The sequence below is a fragment of the Paroedura picta genome, chromosome 2 (assembly GCF_049243985.1).
Source record: "Paroedura picta isolate Pp20150507F chromosome 2, Ppicta_v3.0, whole genome shotgun sequence".
NCBI lineage: Eukaryota > Metazoa > Chordata > Lepidosauria > Squamata > Gekkonidae > Paroedura > Paroedura picta.
The window spans coordinates 42,047,696-42,066,472 of NC_135370.1; the positions used below are offsets into that span (position 1 = coordinate 42,047,696).

General features: G+C 43.6%; 1 protein-coding gene across 3 annotated transcripts in view; it reads left to right on the top strand.

Moving 5' to 3' along the window:
* Window positions 1-18,777, top strand: part of FAP (fibroblast activation protein alpha) — an 80,955-nt gene that overhangs the window by 32,555 nt on the left and 29,623 nt on the right. For all 3 annotated transcript variants that reach the window (XM_077319902.1, XM_077319901.1, XM_077319900.1), the window contains exons 12-17: window positions 1,279-1,323; window positions 5,749-5,853; window positions 5,961-6,031; window positions 7,309-7,362; window positions 9,241-9,365; window positions 15,760-15,807. In XM_077319902.1, the coding sequence (XP_077176017.1) occupies window positions 1,279-1,323; window positions 5,749-5,853; window positions 5,961-6,031; window positions 7,309-7,362; window positions 9,241-9,365; window positions 15,760-15,807 (448 nt within the window). The remainder of the gene's footprint in view (window positions 1-1,278; window positions 1,324-5,748; window positions 5,854-5,960; window positions 6,032-7,308; window positions 7,363-9,240; window positions 9,366-15,759; window positions 15,808-18,777) is intronic.

The window sequence follows — 18,777 nt, forward strand, 5'->3', positions numbered from 1 at the left end:
CTGAAACATTCTTCAGCCTACAAGAAACCGCAGAATTGCCACAATCATGCAGAATCTGGTTGGGAAGCACATCTCCTTCCCCTTCCCACCTCCCAAGGCGATCATTTCACCCCAAAGTCAAAGCATTGTCTCCTGTGTGCTGAAGTGATTTCTGTGTAATGTAAGCATGTCAGGGAGCTCCTGGACCACTCCCCTCAATCCCCCTGCTGCCAGCTTGATTCCACTTGGCAACCCCCAGGATAAAGCTACCAACTATCTCCTTAATTAACCTACCAGTCAGAGACTGAGTCTCTAAATCAGTCAGCCCTGCAAGATAAGCCCTGAAGAGGCCAGCCCTGCAAGCTGACTTCCAGAGAGGGGTTACTCTAGTAGCTGTAGCCAATAAGAGCTGATCTACTTTATTACGATTGAAGCTCTCAGACCCAAGAACACCCCAAAATGTCATTAATGAGATTTATGAAAAGAATGTGCAAGAATATATGAACCGTGAAGAGTGAGGATAAAATAATAAAGCCTAAATTTCTAACCCAGGGATTCCCAGGCAAGGGGCCATGGGTCCCCAGGGGGCCACTGGAGCGTCGAAGGGTGTCCGTGGCATTTCCTTTCCTGCCTTAATGGACTCAGCCACAAGCTAGAAGCTCCTCCATGTTTAAAAGGCTGAAAAAGACTGGTCTAACCTAAATATATTTACAAGCATCGCCTCTCTGGATCGAGGTGTTACCTGACAACATTGTAGCCCACACACTTTCAAGGTTCAAAACAAAATGGCCCACCCAGAAACAGAAAATGTCCCAAATTTAGATGTCATCGAGAAAAAAAGACAAAATTAGAATGAAAGACCTTTTTTTTATGTCCAATGACCAGCATTGGCATGATTGAGTAGACCCATCAAATGTATAGCAAATGATTTGAAGTTATAGCCAACTTGACCTCAGGTTCCCAGAGGGAGACACTTTTACTAGGCCTCAGCCTGAACCAGTGTTTCTGCACATACAGGAGACTGCTAGGCCAGCCAGGGTCTCTGTTTCTGCACCACACCACACCCAAAACAGTCATCACTGATATAAATCTCTAGCCTTTCTATGCCAGTTTTTGTTTGTACCTGAAGACTATGCTTTTCGCATTGATGTTCTTACACTTTTACAAAGTGCTTATGGTTTAAAAGTATGGAACTTGGCACGCACATATTTTGCTCATGGAAAACGTTTTTTGATTTGAATCCCAGCAAGCTGGCTGTGTTTCAGTCCTGATGCTATTTAACTTGATTTTGTTTTGCAGAATCGGCAGCACATAGAAGAAAGCCAGACAGGATGGGCTGGTGGAGTATGATTTCTATTCTCTTTTAAATGTTGGTTTTGTTATGAGCAATCTATAGCTCCTAATTGATCTATGCAGAAGACTTTTCGTGGCTGTCAGTCCATGCATTATACATTTCATTCAAAAGTTGTTTTTGTTTACTCCTAACAGGCACAGATGGTCTTGAGAAATTATTTAAATAAATTAAACCCAAGCATCATTTGATGGGGGAAAACACAAGTAGAAAGAATGAGGATGTATTTCACACGTATGAGTTACAATACACACCCATTTTATGTGCTTCCCCCAACTAGTATGTCCATATTGTTACAACCAGGCACCTTTGAGTGGGGCCAAATGGTTCCCCCATCAGCTGCTGACAGCATGGCTCATTAATGATAAAGTATATAGCAACTATCTGTGCCTGTCCCACATTCAACGAGGGTAACATGAAAGCGGTGTATTTTGAAATGCAACCCTCTGAAGTGGAAATTTGTTAAAAACTTGAAAAAATACAATCGTAGGCTAAATATATGATCAAGAGAATAGCGAGATAGGTTAGAATGAATCTAAACAATGAACTACTTTATCCAAGAAGCAATAAAACTTAAAGTAGCGGACTAAACGTTCTAATACCTCTGGACTTTTGGGGGGATGATGAAGAAAGAACCCCTTTTTATGTTTCAAAAAGTGTTAAGGTTGTGGTCAGTGTCTGCTGTCACCCAGCTGGACAGTGGGAGAATCATGGTTGGGGAAATGGGATAGTGATCTGTGTCATGCCAAAGCCATGACACCACTTCTGTCGTGACATAGAAGGGCCAGCATTACATCAAGTGAGGCTCCAGCTTATCTTGGAGGTTTAGAAGAATGCCAGAGCTAAGCTGGTAGTGTGATGATATCAGTACTGTGTCACACCAGAATGGACATCAATACATTGCTGGTAACATCACAATACTGATGTCATTCATTCATTTTCATTTTCATTCATTCATTCATTCATTCACTCACTCACTCACTCACTCACTCACTCATTCATTCACTCATTCATTCATTCATTCATTCATTCATTCATTGACCAGCAACAAAACCAAAAAGGAAACAGATAGCAGATATAGTGACATCATGGAAGCAGTCTTATTAGCAACGCAAGCTCTCTGTTATGCTATTTAGGGATCTCCACACCCCAATGGCTATATAACAGGACCCTAGAGAGAAGGAGAAGAAGGTTTCTCCTTACCTAATAGATGTGTCTAGAGGTCATGAAGCTGCTTTAAACAGCTCAAGAAGTGAACTGAGCCTGAGGCTTTGGCTTGTCTCATATAAATTGTTAATGCAGATCTATCCACTGAGGAATGATCTTTGAAAGCAAAATAAAATCCAGAAGTCATTCTGACTAGACTCCAAAGAAGAGGAAAAGTTTGTTAATTAACTTGGTAGCTTCCTCACGCAGATGTTTCTTTGGTTTTTTTGCATATTGCTGACCTGTGGTGTTTCTTTGTATTAGCCTGAAAAGACTAGCATCCATTTCGGTGCTCCCTTTAGTTTCCCTCCCCTTGGAAGGAGGGGGAATCAACACAGAGAGTTTAAATGGCTGCTGAAGATAGATAAATCTGTCAGGCTATTAGTTTTAAATGGCTTGGAAGTGGGAGGGAGCAAAATGGCTGAAATAGCTTGTATCCATTTCAGCCCCACAGCAAGGGGCTGGGGAGAAGCAAAACAGACCAACTGAAACTGGCTGGTTTGTTTTGAGGATTCTGGGGGGCTTTCCGCACTCCTTCAAAATCGCACAATGGTTGCCAATTGAAAACGCTACTGATTTACCGTTATGCACAACGTCGTTGACAATCTGCCACACACCTGAAACCGATCCGCAAAAAGCGATTCGTTGTAGCGCTTTCAGGGAAATCCCCAAAAGTGGATTCACCTTCCGGAAAGCGCTACACTCCTGCAACCAATCTGCAACACTAGTGGGAAAGTTCTGTGCGTTACCATTGTTGTGGTTTCTACAAAGTCCCTCCCCCTGGATCTCTCCTCTGATCTTCCGGCGAAGCGATCGCCATTTTTTTTTCTCCGAGCGAGCGGAGATCAACGCACCGGCGAGCCTCCATTTAGCCAGTGAGGCTTCCCCGGCTGCAGTCCCTCCCCAGAGCTGTTTAAAGTCACTAAGCACAAACAACAGAGAAGCCCGTTTGCTGATGTATTTTCCCTTTATTTTTCACACTGTTTTTGGCCGAAAATCGCGCCCGTGAGGGGGGGGGATTTTTTTTTTCACTCGGGGGGAGCGTGGCAACGATGAAATGGCAGCTCAAACACACCTGCCAGCTGGATGGGTCTCTCCGTTGCAACGAAGCAACGCATATTCGCTGCAACGTGTGTGTGTGTGTGTGTGTGTTTTAAAAAAAACCTTTCTTAAAGGGAAAGGGGCTGTTTGGGAGCATGCTAACGGCCGCCCATTGGCTGCTTGACAGCCAGGGGCGGGACGAGCTCGGCAATAGCGCTTCCTTTCTAGCGATTTTTGCCGAGACCGGAAGCCTGTGGGAAACGATGGAAACGCAAATGGATTCCACTACAAAGTCAGGTATGCATAATGACGAATTCCACTATTTAAAATGGCGATTTTTCGTTCAGCAAACAATTTGCTACAAGGATCCCGGTGCGGAAAGGATCCCTGGGTCATTTGGGTTCAGGGGTTCCAAACCAGAATGTTTGTGCCCATCCCTAGTGGAGAGGAACCACTAATAAACTTTCTTAACATAATCAGCAAACTATATGCTAAATACCTTTGTTTAAAATTGTGTGACTGGTTAGAACAAAAAGGTCATTTGGAAGAAGAACAAGCCAGTTTTAGATATGGCAGGCCAGTTATGGACCATGAATTCTGAGGAACTTGATCAACAAATGCGTACACACGCATCCCTCTTCGCAGCCTTGTTGGCTTTAAAGCTGCTTTTGATTCTATATCCAGAGGCCTTTCATGGTCAAAGCTTTCTAATTCATCATTTGATAAGCGACGGTTGTTATTAATTTTTAAGCTGCATGAGAGCACCAGCCTTCATGTGAGATTTAGCCCAGAGGGCCAATTATCAAATTAACTTCTAACTCAAAAAGGTGTAAGGCAGGTCTACATACTGGCACCTTTTTAATTTCACATTTACACCAGTGCTCTTACCAAAAGACTGCAGAATCCAGATATCCATACTCCAAATTAGCTGACAAAAGGTTACCCATGTTCTTGGGAAGTACATCCCCCCCCCCCAAGCATCCCCCCACTGGCTGGGGACAGTTCTAGGTAGGGTGCAATGGTTAACGTAGCTTTTCTTCTTGATATCTCATTGGCATAACTTTATCAGTGTTGTTGTTTTATTGTTTTAGTTTATGGCAGTTTTCAAGGCTTTTTATTATAATAAGCCAATTTGGAGGCCGTGGGAGAGGCCAGATGGCAGGATATAAATAAATAGATGTCGTTTTTGAAGTAAGATATCTCACATTATCTGGAACAAAGTGTTCTCAAGCAAATGCTTGTTTCAGCTCCTGAGCCTCTCACGTTCCTCGTCTGTTCAAAAACTTAAGTGCAGAATTTTTCATCCTGAACTACCAAACAAGTGAATAATCTGCCCATCCGTCCTGACTCCCGCGGGACACTTACGCCTTCCAGGACATCGTCCCGCATCCCACCCGGGTCCTTTAAAGTCCCACTTCCTGCGGTGCCATGGCCCAGCTGGAGCCCCCTCCCTGCCTCCCTCCTTCCCGGCCCCTTGGCCAGCAGGATGGCTGGCAGTGGCGCTCTGCCCTGGCTGGCCCTGTGGCTGGCCTGTGCAGGTGCGCCAGGCTAAACACCCCCCCAAACCGCCCCACGTTAGCTGAGGGACATCAGGTTGCTAATATGGGAGTGAGGCCATCAGATCAGATTTAATGAAATTGTTACGAGAAAAATGACGTGGGTTACACTTGGTCAGCTGAACACTTGGTCAGGTTATGAATGGATCTGCTTTTGCACAAAAGGTGCGAAAAATCTAGTAATTTCCTATAAATGTATTGTTGCATTTCTGCTAATTTTGGTACTTTGTTCTCGACATTTTTAAAATGCAATTCTGAATAGAGTACTTCTCATTCTGTGGCAATAAGAAATACTATTTTTAATGGTAAATGTCTCTGAACAACTTTTGAGAGGGGTGAAGTCATGCCCCACCAGTGACAGTATATTCTAAGTTTCAAATCTAGATACATTTTAAATGTACTTATTTGGTTTATTCATTTAACATATGACGTCTTGAGGCGATGTGTAGTGACCACAAAACTTCCTCGAAATCCACGATTATAATGCAAACGGACCATATCTATATAGTCGAGTGGTAAAACCCGATCCTTAGTCTGGCTGCATGTTTATTCAGTGCCTTTTATGTTGCTCAAGAGGTATTAATTTCTGTTTCCATTTCTTTTTCTGTTTTTCAGTTCTTCGTGTCAGCTCCATATTTCACTTCCGATACCATTTCATATTACAAAATTTTCAGTGACAAGCATGGCTATAAACATATCCATTATGTCAAAGACTCTGTGGTATGTTGAGCACGGAATGAATTTAGCATTCATATGGCTGTACTGCAGCACATGTGCCTAAAAGACAACAGCTGACTAGTTGCCTTTAAATTTGGTTGATTTTCTAGGAAAACGCAGTACCAATTACTAGCGGACCGTGGGAAGCCATATACATTTACAGAGTGACCGACGACGCAGTGTAAGCATTTGAAAAAACATGATGTGTTGTTTGTGTCATTTGTCAATACAATTTACATTTGATGTACCAGTGATTTTTCTGTTTTCAAAGGTCAGGAAACAAAGGGTCTTTCTAGATGACAAGATAACATGAATTTCCTTTAACAGCCAATGTCTTGGAAAGGCTTTGATGTTAAGTGACAATTTAGCTACCCAGACGCACAATCTGTGCATTGCCTTAATTTTCTCTTACGTCTTTTACCATGCCATGTTGAGCGTCCTTGATGGGCTCATCAGATGTTTAATTTGCAGCGCTGTGACTCAAAGGAGGCTATCATACACTGCTCACATTATGAGAGCCCAAAACTCGCAGTAATGGTAGGAAAAATTGAAGGCAGTAGGGAAAGAGGAAGACCCAACACAAGACAGATTAACTCAACCAAGAAAGCCACGGCCCTCACTTTGCAAGACTCCAGCAAGGCTGTCAATGATAGGGCATTTTGGAAGACATTAATTCATAGGATCTCCATAAGTCAGGAGCGACTTGCCGGCACTGAACAGGCATGTCTTAAACATAGTTTCACCCTTTTGATTTAAATGGATATAATTAATTGCAAACGGTTTAGCATTGCACTGGCAATCACAAAAGGCAGCCAAGAAGAAGGGGGGGGGGAGTACGAATCCAGACTGCCCTACTGGAGATGGGAGAGACGGTTAATCCCGCTTCTCGTTTCCCCTACTAAATATACCAATCTTTGACTGTTTTTAGTCCTACATGAGGCCAAAAAAAGCATGCTTGTTATTTCTTCGTACTGCCACTAAAAGCCATTCAGAGGAGTAGATTATCCATCGTGATGGGGGAGGGAGATGTTAAAATCCTCCTTCTCAATATCACTTCGCCTTTTTGCATCTAGATGAAACTTTAAAAATTATCTGTAACAGTTTGGCCCCAAGTTCCTCAATCCATGCTGCCTGTATGCTGTATCACCACTGCCCTTGAGGGCACAGAGCCTAGTTTGGAAAGCACCAGTCCAGAAGTTTATCGAGGAGGGGGTATTTACACATGGTAATATTTGTTAATATTAGTTAACATTTGTACATTTTTTTGCTGTTCTGGGGCTTTGCTCTCTGGCTGAGAGTACCTGTAGGTAAGGAGAGAGAATGTAACAAACAGGGATGTTTTTCTCCTGTTCTCTGTATTCCAGCTATGACTTTCTCCAGAGGTCTCACGAAATGCTTTTCATGTTTTCTTTGTGCTGTCAAACCATAGTTTATATGACATAATAAACTGTATTCCAGATTCTTTTCAAGCAATGAATTTGAAGGCTATCCTGGGAGAAGGAATATTTATAAGTAAGTTACTATCAAGATTTAAGTACTATTTGTTTGCAGTGTTTTCCACCTGAGATGATGCCTGATAACTACGAAATATATGTAGACTAGCCTGAGAGCCCGTTGCATCCAGGAATGCAGTGGGTGCTAGCGGGGCCCCCCAGTGCCCTCACTGGCCTACTTTTTGTTTTGGCTCACAGATGGGCTGACGGCCCCACAGCTGGGGCACGGCAGCTGAGGCAGCAGCCCTGCTGGCAGCTGGGTCGATGGCACCACAGGTTGTCGGGCCAGCACTGCCGCTGGCAGTCGGCTCGATCTGGAGTGGAGGAAGGACACCGCAGGAGTGCCCTTCTCAGTGGCCAGTCAGTGTCTGGCTGTGAGCCTGGCTGAGCGCATCGCAGCCAGCTTCTAGAGGAGGGCGCTCCAGCCCAATCCTGGTGCGGCCAGCTTGGCCCGTGCAGACAGCAGCGCAGGCCAGACACACGGATGTGTCCTGGGCAGTGCTCCACCTAAAGGGGCTTTTCATATTAGAGCCACCAATGGTTAGGATGACTTCCAGTAGTAATTGTGGAACGGTTACTCTCAAAGTTCTCTGTGACCTTACTTCTTCACTAATATATCTCGATACACTACTTCCTTTGACCTTTGCCCCTCCAGCTTCAGCGCCCCTAGCTGTCCAAAGGTTTCCTGCTCCCACAAACAATCCTGCGTTTGTTCATTACTGCCTTCCTTTCAAAACACCAATGTTATGCCACCTCTTTCACTTCCTTCCTTGATTTATCGCATGGCGTGTGCAGTGTGGCCAGAAGATCCGAGGATTACCTGGCAGCCAGGAAAGGGACGTTCTGAGGTAGCTTGCCATTTTCTGCCTCCACATCATGTCCTCTAGTTTTCTTTATAGGAACTACCACCCAAATCCTTGGATGTCTGTCATCGAGATACTAACTAGGGTCAGCCATGCTTAGCTTACAAGATCTGACAGGATCAGGCTTGCCTGGGCTATCTAGGCCAGGGGTAGTCAACCTGTGGTCCTCCAGATGTTCATGGACTACAATTCCCATGAGCCCCTGCCAGCATTTGCTGGCAGGGGCTCATGGGAATTTTAGTCCATGAACTTCTGGAGGACCACAGGTTGACTACCCCTGATCTAGGTCACTTCCTTCAAATCTCTACTGAAGACCAAGCTTTTGTCAAAATCCCCTTTCCCTACTAAGCTAAACCAAGCTAAACAAGTACGGAAGGATGACCTTCCTCTGTTTATGCCCTTCCTCTGTTTATCTCCACCTTCCTGTCATCCCTTGAATATCTCCCTTGTGCTATTTTTCAGATTGTCCTTAGGACTGGTACTTGTGTCACTGTACTCCTTGCATGCTTATGGTACAGCATTTGTTAATTAATTGATTAAATAAGAACCATGTAGAAATGCATGCATTCCGACACCTTACTCTGGACTAATTCATGCAGTGTAACATCAATCCCATTTTCCATACACAAACTGACTACTGCCATTTGAAACGGCTTCCTACCCAATCCATGAGAGTTGAGTGAAAGAAGAAAGAGGAAGAAATCAGGTTTGCTTCATCAGTTAATTAAAACAAAATAGCAACAAAACAACAAAACATTTCGGAGCTGAGTGGATGCCATGATGAGCATATCAAACAGCTTGTTGTCGCATGCAAATGGGTATTTGAAGCCACCGTATACTAGCTCAGTATTTTTCTTAATATTTTGTTAGATTCTATTTAACAGACAAAATGCAAATATTTATATAAATGTGGAAAAGTCAGTGTTGATTACAGTTCTATAAGAGTTGTATTGGCATTCCAATGGATGCCGAGAAGTTCTGGATTGGGACAAAAACAATGAATAGTTTAATCTTTTTTTCTCATTCTTTTATAGAATTAATCTTCAAACAAGTCCTCCAACCAAGCAATGTATTACTTGTAATTTAAGAAAAGAAAGATGCCAGTATTATACAGCCAGATTCAGTTACAATGCCAACTATTATGCTTTACTCTGTTATGGTAAGTCAAATTATATGGCCAACCAGAATCACAGTTGCCCTTTCTGATGGACATTATCTATGATGGCTTGTATCCAACCAGCCAAGAGCAATACAAAGCTGGTGGAATTTCCTGTGTCTACTGCCTTCCATGGCAGAATTCTCTGAAATGCTAGTTCGGGGGGGGGGGGGTCAAGAGAACCTCACAAACAGGAGGGGGTGTGGCATCTGAGCAAGGAGAAGGAGATCAGTGGAAACTGTACACCCCTGGCTCCACCAATGGAAAAGAACTTCAGTTGCCAGAAAATGATATATGGATACAAACCAGTGTGTCTTTTTCAAAGTATCTTAACCATTCATTCATTAAAGGAAGTCATAGCAAAGAGACCGGGGGGTTGGTTAGAATCTAAGGCTGTGAGAGCGTTTATTCAAAACATCAGTAACAGTATTCAAAAGAAAATTTCTGGATTGTTGCTTGCAGTACTGGGTCAGAAATTCTATATAATTGACTTGGGAAATGCTGACTCAGAAGCCCTGACTAGGGTTACCAGCTCTGGGTTGGGAAATATCTGGGAATTGAGGAGAGTGGGATTTGGGGAGGGGCTTCAGTTGGGTATAAATGCCATAGATTCTTCCCCCTCCCCCTCCAGAGCAGCTCTTTTCTCCAGGGGAACTGATCTTGATTGTCTGGAGTCCAGTTGCAATACCTAGAGATCTTCGGGAGTCACCTGGTAGTCAGCAACCTGAGTTCTGACACAGATACCCACAGCAGTAATGCTATAGTCTACTGCTATATGCAGGGTACAGGGTACCTAGTGCTAGTGCACAGAGTCCATGCAGGATCCTGTCTGCATTACAGGGCTGTTGAATGTGGGCTTCCCACAAATTTTGTGCTTCTGACCTAATTGATTTTTGGTAGGAATGTTTTGCCTTTTGGAACTGTCCATAGAGTTTTCAACATCAAGAAAACAAAGATCATGGCATCCGGCCCTCTCAATTCATGGCAAATAGATGGGGAAGAAAAGGAGATAGTGACAGATTTTATTTTCCTGGGCTCCAAGATCACTGCAGATGGGGACTGCAGCAAAGAAATTAAAAGACGCTTGCTCCTGGGGAGGAAAGCTATGGCAAATCTAGACAGCATCCTAAAAAGCAGAGACATCACCCTGCCAACAAAAGTGCGTTTAGTCAAGGCCATGGTCTTCCCAGTTGCAATGTATGGCTGCGAAAGTTGGACCATAAGGAAGGCCGAGCGTCATAGAATTGAGGCTTTTGAACTCTGGTGCTGCAGAAGACTCTTGCGAGTCCCTTGGATTGCAAGGCGAACAAACCGGTCAGTCCTAGAGGAGATCAGCCCTGACTGTTCCTTAGAAGGCCAGATCCTGAAGATGAAACTCAAATACTTTGGCCACCTCATGAGAAGGAAGGACTCCCTGGAGAAGAACCTAATGCTGGGAGTGATTGAGGGCAAAAGAAGAAGGGGACGACAGAGAATGAGGTGGCTGGATGGAGTCACTGAAGCAGTAGGTGCAAACTTAAATGGACTCTGGGGAATGGTAGAGGACAGGAAGGCCTGGAGGATCATTGTCCATGGGGTCATGATGGGTCGGACACGACTTCGCACATAACAACAACAAAGGAATGTTTAGGTTTTAGATGTATTTGTAACCAGACTTCTTTTATGCTTTGTTGTAAGATGCCCCGAGACCGTTTTTACTTTGTAGCATCCTGTTTCTTTCTGTAGTCCCAATGGATTTGGGGGGCAGACAATTTGTAACAACCACAACGGTTGTTGTTGTAACAACCACAACTAGCAGTCATTTTGCCTGCTAGTCCCAAGGTTTTTGTTTGTTTTTCTAATTGTGGAAAATTTAGAACTGCACTCTGAAAGGTTATAATGAAACCTACTTCCCATCAGTGGTTGATTAAAACGTATTATAATTCTACTTCTAACTAGGAGAGGCAAGATGAAGCATAGACCACTAATACAAAGTGAGGCTAATGGCCATCAGTTATCTTATATTGATCCCTGTGTGTTGTTCCCTAAATATATATCACTTCCTGGATTCAGCAAACCAGGAAACACCATACAGAAGGTTTTTGGGCCATACTCATTAAACACCCAAAACATCAGCAAATTATCACCTACCGACTATGTTATGTGCCCCTCTTTCTCAAGAGAGAGAAGGAGGTAGCCCTTCAGAAATTCTTTCCTTTTGTCCGTCATCCTTTAAGGAATCCCTCCTTGCACTTTGTTCTAAATTGTTCTTATTAATGTTTATGTCTGTGTATTCTCACTTGGCTTGAATTCTTTCAGTGATGTCTTTTTGTTTTGTGTTAGTGTAGCTTAAGATATGTCTTGATGATTTAAGTTTTTAATTTAACTGTTTCTGTGGTCATGTTGAGAGCACAAAAGTGGTGCAGAGATTAATAATTTTTTTAAAACCCTCCCCGTGCCAAAAGCTCTTTTGATATGAAACCAAATGTATACATTAGGCGTAAATATTTATAGATTTATAGACTGAAAGCAGATGAAATAAAGTGCCATAAAAGGCAGAGCTATTGCTTTTATTGTATCCATCTGCATTTGAAGGGGAATGTGCCAGTGAGAAATTCTACTTACTGATTACTTCCTGTTGTTACTAATGCTGACGGATCTGGGCTGTGTGTTCAGGCGTGCAAATAAATAAGAGTTCCCAGCTAAGCAAAGAAGCAAATGTAACAAGAATGACCACACCTTTCAATCATCCTTGCCTGGGATGTTACCATAAAGCAAATGCACCTATTTGAGAAATGCACTACGACAACTTCTCCAGATCCTCTTGCACATGGTTAATTCTGGGGTCAGCTTATGTAACTATTAAGTGGGGATCACTTCATCTGTGAGAGTGAAATGTCTTTAATAGATAAAGGTCACATATCTGACTTAATCCATGGATGGGAGGCTATGGAGTACACAATCTATTAGTCTGTAAAACCTTCTCTATATTATATTATTCCCTACCTTAAACCGTGGTTTGGAGCTGCGGTTTGTTAAGAGGAAGGAAACAGACTCCAGTTTGCTCATGCATGGCAGCTACACTCAGGCATCTCGACAAACAGGAATTTGGCCGTATCCTGTATCATCACTCTGCATGTGATGGAAAGGGGAAACAAGAGAGGGGAAAGCATACATAAGAACAAGCTGCATTTGCTCTGTTCACAAACAACAGAGGTTCCCTATGACATCTGAATGTGACTGCAGTTAAGATGCTCTCTTTTTCTACTTCAAGCATAAATCTATTTTCAAAACATAAGAAGAGCCCTAATGGATTAGACCATTAAGCCCAGCATCCTGTCTCACGTAGTGGCCAACCAGTTCCTCTAGATAGCCAACAACATGGCATAGAGGCTGATGTTGCCGCTTAGCTATGGGACTCAGAGGTTTAGTGCCTCTGAATATGGAGGTACTTTTCAGTCACCATGGCTAGTAGCCATTGATAGACTTATCCTGCATGAATCTATCTAATCTCATTTTAAAGCTGCTTATTCCTTAGGCCAGTGGTCTCCAACCTTTTTATCACTGGGGACCGGTCAACGCTTGACAATTTTACTGAGGCCCGGTAGGGGGGCCTCTTTTGCCGAGGGACATTGCCGCAGCCTGAGCCCCTGTTCCACTTGCTTTCCTGAGGGCACCCCTGACCTCCCGCCGCCTTCTGGAGGGTGCTACCAGCAGCAGCTATGCAATGCCACGCCGAGGGGGAGCCCCAGCCATGGCGGCCGCTGGAGAGCACCAAAGGTGAGCCAGCAGCAGAGTGGCAGGGCAGCCCCTGAGGCAGCAGCCAGGGAAGAGGACGAGGAGGAGTCGCGGCCCCATACCAACTGATCCGGTCCCGGTCCATTGACCGGGGGTTGGGGACCACTGCCTTAGGCCATCACGAGATTCTTGGGCAGTGAATTCCACATTTTCATCATGCTCTGTGTAAAGGTGTATTTCCTTTTGTCCGTCCAGAACCAACTTCCCATCAATTTCATTGGATATCCTCAAATTCTATTTGGGAGAGGGAGAATAAATGTCTGTCAACTCTTTCCATCCCATGCATAGTTTTGTCCCTTCTTAGTTGTCTCTATCGTGTCCCTTCTTAGTTGTTTATTTTCTAAAGTGAAAACTCTCAGACTCTTCAGCCTTTCCAGATAGGGAAAATGCTCCAACCCCTTAAAAATCTTGGTTACCCTCCTCTGTACTTTTTCCAGCTTTGCAATGTCCCTTTTGAGATATGGGGACCAGCACTGTAGATAGAATTCCAAATGAAGTCGTCCCATAGATCTATACAAGAGCTTTACTGTATTGATCATTTTATTCTCAAGCCATTTCCTAATAATCCTTAACATAGAGTTTTCCTTTTTCACTGCTGCATCACTCTAGGTCACCACTTTCATTGATCTCTCCACTACAACCCCAAGATCTTTTCCCCTCTCAGTCTCCGCAAGTTCAAACCCCATTAGCCTACCCTTGAAGATGGGATATTTTTGTCCCAATGTGCATCACCTTACACTTATCAACACTGAACTTCATTTGTCACATTGTCACCCACACCCAGTTGGAGCTCTTCACAGTCAGCTTTGGTTTTCACCATCCTGAATAATTCAGAGTCATCTGCAAATTCAGCCACTATGCCAATCACTCCCAGTTCCAGATCATTGATAAATACATTAAATTGTTGTTGTTGTTAGGTGCGAAGTCGTGTCTGACCCATTGCGACCCCATGGACAAAGATCCTCCAGGCCTTCCTGTCCTCTACCATTCCTTGGAGTCCATTTAAGTTTGCACCTACTGCTTCAGTGACTCCATCCAGCCACCTCATTCTCTGTCATCCCCTTCTTCTTTTGCCCTCAATCGCTCCCAGCATTAGGCTCTTCTCCAGGGAGTCCTTCCTTTTCTTGAGGTGGCCAAGGTTTTTCAGTTTCATCTTCAGGATCTGGCCTTCTAAGGAGCAGTACCAATCCTTGTGGAACCCCACTGCTTACTTCCCTCCATTGTGAGAATGGTCCATTGGCTTCCCATCATTTAACCACTTTTTAATCCATAGGAGAACCCGTCCTCTTATCCCATGACTGCTACTTTTACTCAGGAGTCTTTTGGTGCGGTATCTTATCAAAAGCCTTTTGAAAAACCCAGGTGTATAATGTCTACCAGATCACTGTTTTCTACATGCTTATTCACTTTCTCAAAGAACTCCAAAAGGTTGATGAAGCAGGTTTTTCCTTTGCAGAAGCCATGCTGATTTTCCCTCGGCAATCTTTGTCCTTCTCTGTGCCTAACGATTCTATCTTTGATTACAGAATTTATACTAATCTGTCTGTGACAGAGTACAAGCCAACATTTTTGCACCTGGCACAGAAAAGAAAGGAGACATCATAGAACAGTTGGGTGCGGGGGTGTAGTCCTGGAGATCTTGAATATGTCCGAAGCTGATGTTAAGAGAGACTGAGAAAATAGGCTAGGCAAAAGCAATGAGTCCAGACAAAAGCGAGGAGGGTTGCACCCTGGGAGAGCTTTCTGCTTTCCGCAGGCCCTGCAAAACAGCATTCTTCCGCCAGGTCTACGAATGAGGCCAATGCTGGTGGAAGATCGGATGGGGAAGATGTACTCCCATGCCGGTTCTATCAACGGCGTGGTTGATTGTCATGCCACCCCCAGCCGCCCCACTGATAGTTGGGTTGTTAAGATGGATTGTTATTCTATCTTCCGTATAGTTTTTGTACTTTTTTGTGATTTTTATGGGATTTTAACGGGGGTTTTAACTGGGGGTTGTATTTTATTGTATTGGGTTTGTTATGTAATTCGTCACGAGCCGGCTTGCCAAGAGGGGCGGGTAACAAATTGAAATGATGGCGGTGGTGGTGGTGTCGTGAAATCCCATGCAACTATAGCAAACTTTCAATGGTGACAAGGGGCATGGCCATACACTCAAATTGGGCACAGCGAAGAACCCGGATGCATATATTTTCACACTGGGCAGCCCTGAGTTAGAGCCCCTTAGACCCCGCTTGAAAAGATGGAATCCCATTTCCTGAGAATTCCTTTGCTGAGGGGAAGGGAAAGGGCAATTTGGGTCTGCGCCTGAAGAAGCGGATTTCGGTGCGGAAATGGATGAAAAAGTCAACCCTTTAAAAACACAAATCCGAATGATAGCACTGGTGCGGAAACAGGCTTTAAGGATTCTAAAATCACTGAGAACAGTGAGCTTGTGTGTGTGGTGTTTTCCTAACATGCCACCCTCCTGAGCTCATTCCATGGACTGAAATTTAACCGGGTAAGAACGATTGCCTGATAAAAGAAGAATGTGTAAATTAAACACCAAAGCATAAGTTGTTTTCAGTAGCAATTGTATTTCTCATGGTTATGCTTTAAATGTCAATTTTTCTTTTTTCAGGTCCTGGTATCCCCATTTCTACTCTTTATGACAGCAGAAATGATAGAGGTAATTTTGTTGTGTACATTTATGTACCTTGTTGATAGCCTAAGGTTGAAATCCAATGCATGCTTGCTGGGTGTAGTGTTTAAAAGTGGTGGCTTCTAATCTGGTGAGCTGGGTTTGAGTCCCTGCTCCTCCACAGGCAGCCAGCTGGGTGACCTTGGGCTGGTCACTGCCCTGATAGTACTGTTCTCTCAGAGCTCTCTCAGCCTCACCAACTTCACAGGGTGTCTGTTGTGGGGAGAGGAAAGGAAGGCAATTGTAAGCCACTTTGAGATTCCTTCAGATAGTGAAAAGTGGGGTATAAAAAAGAACTCTTATTATTATTGGGAGTGCATCTCAGTCAACTATAGGACTTCAGTCCAAGTAAATGTACATAAAATTGAGCTGAAAATCTAAAAATAAAAGCAGCTGCACATTTCAGTCATCATTGGTCCTGTTTGTGTTTTTGGTTTAAGTTTCATTTTATTTCCATTCCACTGTACATTTATTTAGACTTTGTAAAACATCGTTTTGAAAGTTATGAAATACATCCTTATATTGTGCACTCCCTTTTCTATTGTTCTCTGTTTTTTGATAGTTTTACAGTAGCCAGCATTCTATTACACAATTAAAACTCATTCGTCCGCTATTTACTGGATGGTAAAGATTCTCTGAGCCTCTTGTGGCGCAGAATGGTAAGGCAGCAGACATGCAGTCTGAAAGCTCTGCCCATGAGGCTGGGAGTTCAATCCCAATAGCTGGCTCAAGGTTGACTCAGCCTTCCATCCTTCCGAGGTCGGTAAAATGAGTACCCAGCTTGCTGGGGGGTAAACGGTAATGACTGGCGAAGGCACTGGCAAACCACCCCGTATTGAGTCTGCCATGAAAACACTGGAGGGCGTCACCCCAAGGGTCAGACATGACCCGGTGCTTGCACAGGGGATACCTTTACCTTTTTAAAGATTCTCTAATTTCAGAAACCATAGCTAATTTTATACATAAAGCTTTTAATTCTTAATAGGAACTAATTGTATATATTTGTTCTGTTGGGAACTATGATTTGTTTATGATGCAATATTAAAGAATCATAGAATCATAGAATCATAGAGTTGGAAGAGGCCATACAGGCCATCTAGTCCAACCCCCTGCTCAACGCAGGATTAGCCCTAAGCATCCTAAAGCATCCTTAAATCTATTTCATGATGCCAGTTTTGCAAATACTTCAAATATTCTATTTGCAGTATAGTCCTATGTAGTGTTAAGTCTATTCATGTCAACAGAAAAATAGGATTGCCCTATAATAAAATAATACCAGAAAATAAATTGCTCGTTTCCCAACAGATTGTTGCAAAATATCTGCTATTTCTTGTTCTTTTTAAAAAGCTATCAATATTTGAAACACAGATTTTATTCCCCTTTGGTTGTTTCATTACTCATAGAACCAGGAAGTGGTTTTCCGTCATGCAGCTGCATCAGGGACACCAAAAATAGTTCAACAGTCACTGCAAGCTATCAGCAGATATTTTAATATATATCTTGTTATTCACATGCCTGCAGATTTGGCCCTGGATCTATTTAAATATGTGTACCAGAAGGTAGAATCATAGAATCATAGAGTTGGAAGGGGCCACACAGGCCATCTAGTTAAACATTATATAGATTCTTTTAAAGTGACTCACTGTCCATGCCACATAATGCCTTCTAAACTCATTGCCTTCAGCAAATTTAGAATGTGTAGTCGAACTCCTCAAATTGATTATTCTATGCCATGGTGTTGCTACCTTCTCCATTGTTAATCAGCCACGAATCCCTTTAAAGCCCTGACCAGGCTAGGCTAATCTCATAATTCCAATCTCAGAAGCTAAACAGGGTCAGCTTGGATTAGTATTTGGATGGGAGACCTCCAAGAAATACCAAGGTCATGATGCAGAGGCAGGCAGTAGCAAAAGACCTTGGAACATCTCTTGTCTTGAAACCCCCGTGGGGGAGGTTCCCCATAAGTCACCTGTGACTTGACAGCAACATTAACCCTTTAAAAACTCAGTGGTATGTCAGTAGTCAATAGTTTTTTGCATCCCAGCTCCTTCTCTCTCTCCTTCTCTCTCACACACAAGCCCTAGTGCAGCGATCCCCAACCTTTTTATCACTGGGGACTGGTCAAAGTTTGACAATTTTACTGAGGCCCGGAGGGGGGGGGTAGTTGCCTCCTCTCCTCTCGACCACTGCCCTAACGCTCTCTGACTCTGGTTGCTATGGTAACGTTTAAACATCCCTTCAAAATAAGATACAGATATGCCACAAAAACGAATATAAAGAACATTTTATTTTCATGAAAATTTTAACTTAGCTTGTTTCTCTGCAACGAGACAGTCCCGTCTGGGAGTGATGGGAGACCATGACACCCAGTCTACTCCGTTGTGTTGTTTTGGCTGCTGTCACTGCAGAAAACCCCGGCGGCAGAGTGGCAGGACAGCCCCCGAGGCAGCCGCCGGGGAGGAGGACGAGCAGGAGCCGCAGCCTGGTACCGACTGATCCACGGCCCGGTCCTGGTCTACGGCCCGGGGGTTGGAAATCGCTGCCCTAGTAGATCCTATGGCAGGGGACAGCAACCTTTTGTATTTCCTGCAGGAGCCAGCAGCCTTTCATAATTAAAGAACCAAACTGCATCAAAATCCAGAGCAAGGGACTGACAATAAGCCATTAGCAGAAAGCCCAAACATGCAACGGAAAATATCCACCCTTAGATGACTGAGAATTGCCAGGTTGCTTTATAAATAAATAATGTTTCCACAGCCCAAATATGGGTTGCTGTGATCCCTTTACTAGGAAGTAGTGCACGGGGAAAAATTCGGTACATGTCAGATTCAGGGGTTCCTGATTCGGTACAATTCAAATCAATTGACTCACTGATTTGGTATGTTGATTCAAGTATTACCGATTCGGGAACCTTGAACAGATTTTGCCAGTTTGGCCAAAGCAGTCACTAGAGAGCTG